The sequence below is a fragment of the Vanacampus margaritifer genome, chromosome 18, assembly GCF_051991255.1.
Source record: "Vanacampus margaritifer isolate UIUO_Vmar chromosome 18, RoL_Vmar_1.0, whole genome shotgun sequence".
NCBI classification, from domain to species: domain Eukaryota; kingdom Metazoa; phylum Chordata; class Actinopteri; order Syngnathiformes; family Syngnathidae; genus Vanacampus; species Vanacampus margaritifer.
Genome location: NC_135449.1, coordinates 4,812,320 through 4,818,594, shown reverse-complemented (window position 1 = coordinate 4,818,594; position 6,275 = coordinate 4,812,320). Strand labels below are relative to the sequence as shown.

Here is a 6,275-nt window from a genome sequence, read left to right as displayed (position 1 = left end):
TTGCCAATGACATCCTTTTAATTACCATTTGTCATGTGAACATCAACGCTTACGTTTAAATGTACTGGAATGCAGTCCAGGCAGTCAAGCGCAACGACTTCCTCTTCCTGGCGGGCGACGTCAGGTCCGACCGCTACTTTATGGGATTTATTTATTGCACCCTCCTCTGCTTTTTAACTACCTGAGCTTTCTTTACCTGGTTCCAGTGCCTCATCCATGCTTCTGGGATTACAGTTGGTTGGTTTGGCTAGAAGTGTGTGGAGTGACAACCCCTTTGCCAGTTGTCATTTTTATAACCTAGCTTCCAAGGTTATGATTTATAATTAGAGAGCTTGTTGAACATTCCGACTGCTAAATACAGTAGTTTATGTAACATGGATTCTTGACTATGTACATGTTAGAAGCATGGTTAAGGCCCTCTTAGGTGTGTGTTGCTGCCATCTTATGGCATGTATAGGCAATTAAACATCACTTTTAGGGTGAGTGTTAATTTTTTTTGCACATTTATGAGTAGACTAATTTTTGCCAATTTCTTTCTTTTTTTTTACCTTTTTAAATTGTTAGTCCATTTCCCTTGTTTTTTTCACGCTGCCAAAATACAAACCGTAATTGTGTCAGTTTATAGCTTTTCATTTTGTTTCAAATTGCTGTTTAATGAATCATTTCCTCCATTTTGAGTGTGTCAGAAGGACATAAAGTGATAATGGTTTCCTTTGGGGAAATTGCCTTTATTTGCGGAGTCTTAAAATCATTTGTCATTTGTTTTCCAGCGAGGATGTGGATGGCTGGTTCGTCTGCATCTTTGAGGCGCTTAAAAACAAAGTGCAGAAAGTGCTCAGTGCAGAGGTAAACTTCTCACATCTATCATGTTATAGTCACATCTTATTTAATACTGGATGCATGTGTTTGTTAAAAGGGAGATGTTTACACACCATTCGACATTTTCAGTAAATCATATTTAGCTCACATTTATTAAAAATCAACCATTTGTCAGTTTTCTGTAGTGAATTAATTATTTTCACACAAAATTTGTACAATATGGAAATTTGTTAATTTCTTGTCACTTTATTAATACAGTAATGCGCTTTTTATTGTCCTTTTTAACCAAGGCATTTTTTTTTTTGCCATATAATTAAAAAAATACAATTTTAGCCAAGATGTTTACCAATACGTTTTCCCAGCAGCCTTTGTAGCGACTGACCTCATGACCCCATCCACACACATTGGCCCCAAGAAATTCAAATACCAACAACAAACAGACGGAAGTTTAAAATATTTATTGTTAGAGAAATTCATGAATAAAATAATTTTCCATGTCAGTCGTGATAGATAAATGAAGACTATGATGCAAGTTATTTATATGCTTGAGTTTCCTCCAAGCCACTCGCAAAAGTGCTTCTCCATGGCTTTTCTGGCAGCCCAGCTGCCGTTGTTCACCGTGGGGATGATCGTGAGCGGTCGCAGCCACTGGACGAAACGCTTCAGCTCCACGAAGCTGCTGTGCTCGCTGTACGGAATTCCTGGAGATAGAAGGTGAGATTGTGCAAAAGTAGGATTTCCTGGCTAAAATGCAGAAGCTACACTGTCAGCAGACCATAGATGGAGACGTTGCCGCTGACGGCAGGCTGAATATCTTCCACCGACGCCATCTGCTGGCTGAAGGTCCAGCCGGTGGGCTTGAAGGCCACCAGACGATCGTACTGGCTGGAAAACCTCCCCAGATGCTCCTGTAGCTTCTGTGCAGAGACAATTGAAATTCAAATGCTGTGAAAACACACCAAATAATAATAATGTGTTAGTGTGTCTTCTCCTACTCTGACGTTGAGTTGCATCATGGGAAGCACGTGGACCTGCGCCGCCTTCCAGTCGGTGGTTAAATGTCGCTTGATGTGCTCCGACTCCAGACAGCACATGGTGTTGTATTTGTCCCGGGACAAACACACTTTGGAGCCCAAAACCTCCGCCAAGGCTGCAAAGAGAGAAAACTAATTATTTCATCCGTTTTTTTTTTTTCTTCCTGTGAGGCTGCACACTGCTTGCTGCCAACACGACGATAAAAAAAAAAACGACGCCAGCCGCTCACCCAAGAAGACCTTCTCCTTGCCAACAGAGTAGGATCCGCACACCACGAGGGTGCGAGGGTGCAGCGTCACCGTCTCAAAGGCGGTGCTGGCAGCGAAGTTAATCACTTCCTGTTGCCTAGGGAAGGTGTACTCCGGGCCGCAATATCTATGAGGACCACATGGTTAGCAATCCGATTATTCATTCGACGATGTGCGACGAGAAGAGCTTCGCATACGTCGTGTCCAGGTAGAGCGTGTGCACCTTACGTCCCAGCAGCTCCGGGTAGTCCTCCATGGAGGGATCAGCTCGGAAATCGCCCGTGTGGAGGACGGTCTGCCCATTGGGCAGGAAGAACAGCAACATCGCTGCTCCTGGACAACTGGAAAAGCCAAGTGAGCCTTCAGGTCATTGCCACAATGTATTTAAAACATTCCCACTAAAGGTGTTTTCATGCAAAAACAAATGACTCTTTTAAATGCTCCAAATGAAGGCGGGGGGAAGAAAAATATGCTGGCAAAAGAAGCAGAGGAAGAAGAAGAAATGCAGGCAAAAAAAGTGTTGCTGGCTAATAAATGATAGAATTGGAAGAAGTAGTGATGCGGGCAAAAGATGAAGAAACTATGCTAGCTAAAAAAAAATTAGAAGAGGAAGATTCAATTGTCAAACGAAAAAATAGAAGCGGTAGAAGCAATGCTGGCGGAGGAAGAAGATGCGCAAGCAGCTATGATGGCAACAAGGTAGAGAAAGAAGAGACTATGCTGACAGAAAAGTAGAGGAAGAAGAAACTGCTTGCTAGTAAAAAAAAAAAAAAGTAGAGGAAGAAGAAACTATGCTGATGAAAAAGAAGAAGAAACTGCTGGCAAAAAGAAGTAGTGGAAGAAGAAACTGCTGTGAAAAAGTAGAGGAAGAAGAAACTATGCATGCTAGTAAAAAAAAGTAGCGGAAGAAGAAACTATGCATGCTAGTAAAAAAAAGTAGAGGAAGAAGAAACTTGATGAAAAAGAATAACAAAAAAATATGTTGATGATGAAGAAGAAACTATGCTGACAAAAAAAGTAGAGGAAGAAGAAACTATGCTGTGAAAAAGTATAGGAAGAAGAAACTATGCATGCTAGTAAAAAAAAAAAAGTAGAGAAAGAAGAAACTATGCTGTGAAAAAGTAGAAGAAGAAGAAACTATGCATGCTAGTAAAAAAAGTAGAGGAAGAAGAAACTTGATGAAAAAGAATAACAAGAAAATATGTTGATGAAGAAGAAGAAACTATGCTGACAAAAAAATATAGGAAGAAGAAACTGCTGTGAAAAAGTATAGGAAGAAGAAACTATGCATGCTAGTAAAAAAAAAAGTAGAGAAAGAAGAAACTATGCTGTGAAAAAGTAAAGGAAGAAGAAACTGCATGCTAGTAAAAAAAAAGAGAAAGAAGAAATTATGCTGTGAAAAAGTAGAGGAAGAACAAACTATGCATGCTGACAAAAAAAGTAGAGGAAGAAGAAACTATGCTGTGAAAAAGTATAGGAAGAAGAAACTATGCATGCTAGTAAAAAAAAAAGTAGAGAAAGAAGAAACTATGTTGATGAAAAAGAAGAAACGCTGCTGACCCAAAAAAGTAGAACAAGAAACTATGCTGGTGAAAAAGAAGAAGAAACTATGCTGACAAAAAAAAGTAGAGGAAGAAGAAACTATGCTGTGAAAAAGTAGAGGAAAAAGAAAGTATGGTGATAAAAAAGTAGAGGAAGAAGAAACTGCTGATTTAAAAAAAAAAAAAAGCAGAATAGAATCACTATGACGTACTGGTTGGCGTCGAGAAGGATGACCTGCGCACCCTCCACGCTCACCCTAGTGTTCATGGGGAGGATGTGCACGTGCTGCTCCGCCACCTTCAACTTGCTCTTCACCAGGTTGCCTGTGATCTGACAACTTCACATATTAAGCCACACAACTCACCCACTTCATCTGTGCCCCCCCCCCCCCCCCCCACAAAAAAAAGTCCCATCTTGGCTTACTTTGTTGCAGTAGATAGGAAATGTTGAGTTCTTGGTGAGTCCTCCGTAGTGGTCCGAGTGGAAATGTGTCAGGAAGTAAGCGGTGATGCCTTCAATGGCGCCGTACCGAAAGGCGTCGATGGTGAACGTCGTACCTGAGTAAATGACATAAAAAATTCATTTTTAAAATTCAGGCTACAAGTGGAAGAAGAAGGTGACTTACCTGGAATTTTTTTATAAAACGGACACCGCCGTAGTTGTCCGTCTCCATCGTCGTTGTCTCTGTTCCACCATTTCTTCCTCTTTCCCACCTCCACCTTTTTGCCACCTTTACTAACATCTTCCCCGGCTTGGTCTGCATCTCCAGCCGCATTCCTCTTCCAATTCCTCCTGGAAGAAGCACCACTGGCCGCAGTTCCAGAAGCCTCCACTTTTTCCTCCACTTTCAAAGCTTTGAGGCCGAAAAACACTCCGATGTCCATCTGCTTAAGTCCAGAACCTGCACTCGCCCCACTGGGACCCTTCCGAGGTGGTGTCGCGCCTAACTGAGAGGGTTTGAAAGGTGACGCTTGAAGACTTTCCTTCAAGCGCTCCAAAACCATCCTCTGGGAGGATTGAAGGTTTTCGCCAGCAGTCGCCGAGACGTTGCTAGTGTCTTCGAGGTGATCTGATAAAACCGGAAGAGTCTCATCATCTTCGCTGAAGAGAACCATGGAGTCTTCGTCTTCAGATGCATCTTCGTGAATTGGGTCCGTCTCAGCGGGGAGCACCGAAAGAGGCGAGTAGGATATTAAATCCTCGCTGTCCGGAGATGCTTGGCTTTCCGCCGGCGTCTCCGTCCTATTTCCCTGCGAGGAGGTAACAGACGAACGGCCGCTGGAAGACCAGCCTTTCTTCTTCTTCATGTCCTCCGGCCCGGGCGAACGCAGCAGCAGGAGGCCGTTAGTGGCTTGGGATGGCGGCGGTGAGGGCGGCGTGTCGACGTGGTCTCCGGAGGCATTATGGTTCGGAGTGTGCCGCTCGATGCCCTGCGAGTGGATCGGCGTGGCGTGTCTGTTGGCTCGAGCGTGGGCCAACTGCGTGTGGTTGAACTTCTTGTAGTGGTTCGGAATTGAGGACGAGCACAGGGGACCATCAGGACATTCTATGAAATGGACAACACAAAACACAACGCCGCTGTGATAGCAGACACGGGAAATCCACGCTGCATTGAATGCAAGAATTGATCCACCCAAAAAACTGTGTACTCATAGATGCACACAAAATGGCGACATTTCAGACACGCCAGACACAATCATGTTCACTCTTACCTTTGCAAGTGTCCCTCGTCGTATCCAGACATTCAGCAACATGCCATCTTTGCGACTGCACCAATAAAATATAGAATGGCATCTGGCAAATGGGACAAAAGTCTTCCTTGGCTTCACCGTCAACATGTTGTGCCTCCTTTGCAAGTGACGACGAGCTGGGATTACATTGTCCATTGTTTACATTGGCAGGTATGTCACTAGGAGTGGTTGACTTTCTCTCCGTCGTGCATCTTCTGCCGGCTGCATTTCCACAAGCAGACGACGACTCGAGTTTCTTCTTTTTCTTCGCAAGTGGTTTATAATCCCAAATGTCACTTTCAGAGTCGGTCTTCTGGGACATTTGGGGCAAAAGTGAAGCCTTCCGGGCGTCACGCAACACAACAGGACGTGCCCAAAGCCCTCGTAATAACAAGAGAATTAACGTCTATTAACATTCCGATTTAGCTGAGGGTGATAGAAAAAAAGTAATACGGACGGCTATTGTAAACAATTGTGAGGTATAAAGATTCATTTATCGTTTTCAACCGTAGAAATTCGAATCAGGTTGACGTTAGGCACTTACCGCCACAGTGCCAGGTTGAATTAAGTAAATGTATTATTGGAAACGCAGCAGCACTTTCAAACAATTTATCCGACAGTGCGGGGTAAAGACTATCCAAACAGGAGAGAAAAACATTATTGTATTTTATAATGTTTGGGAAAAAAACACACATAAAAATGTAATCAATCATTTTAATTAAAAAATATGTTTATTTAAATTGGTCAAACATTTGCTGAAAGCAGCTGTGTAAATCTACATAACGGTCGACAGTATATCCAAATAGAAGATAAACAAATTTTTTTTTGCTTTCATTTGACAAACACACTCATGTAATCACGTTTTACCTTTAATTTCCTGTATTTCCGTCTATCATATTTT

At 42.7% G+C, this 6,275-nt stretch overlaps 1 protein-coding gene across 1 annotated transcript; it reads right to left on the bottom strand.

Annotated features, from left to right (window-relative positions):
- Nucleotides 1–1,262: 1,262 nt before the first annotated feature.
- On the bottom strand, nucleotides 1,263–5,941 carry dclre1a (DNA cross-link repair 1A (PSO2 homolog, S. cerevisiae)). The gene is made up of 9 exons (XM_077550641.1): nucleotides 5,357–5,941; nucleotides 4,270–5,190; nucleotides 4,068–4,201; nucleotides 3,856–3,974; nucleotides 2,300–2,443; nucleotides 2,084–2,229; nucleotides 1,815–1,969; nucleotides 1,595–1,736; nucleotides 1,263–1,520 (listed from the first exon to the last, which is right to left on the bottom strand). Exons 1-9 carry the CDS (start codon nucleotides 5,694–5,696, stop codon nucleotides 1,357–1,359), a joined length of 2,265 nt encoding a protein of 754 aa, XP_077406767.1. The 5' UTR covers nucleotides 5,697–5,941; the 3' UTR covers nucleotides 1,263–1,356.
- Nucleotides 5,942–6,275: the final 334 nt, after the last annotated feature.

What these genes read in the sequence shown, in the direction of transcription:
- dclre1a (XM_077550641.1), bottom strand. Translation starts at nt 5,696, where the DNA reads ATGTCCCAGAAGACCGACTCTGAAAGTGACATTTGGGATTATAAACCA. An exon ending in ATCCTTCTCGACGCCAACCA is followed by an intron (nt 2,444 to 3,855) that starts GTACGTCATAGT and finishes TGGCTTTTCCAG; the next exon opens with TTGTCCAGGAGCAGCGATGT. An exon ending in CGGCAACGTCTCCATCTATG is followed by an intron (nt 1,521 to 1,594) that starts GTCTGCTGACAG and finishes TTCTATCTCCAG; the next exon opens with GAATTCCGTACAGCGAGCAC.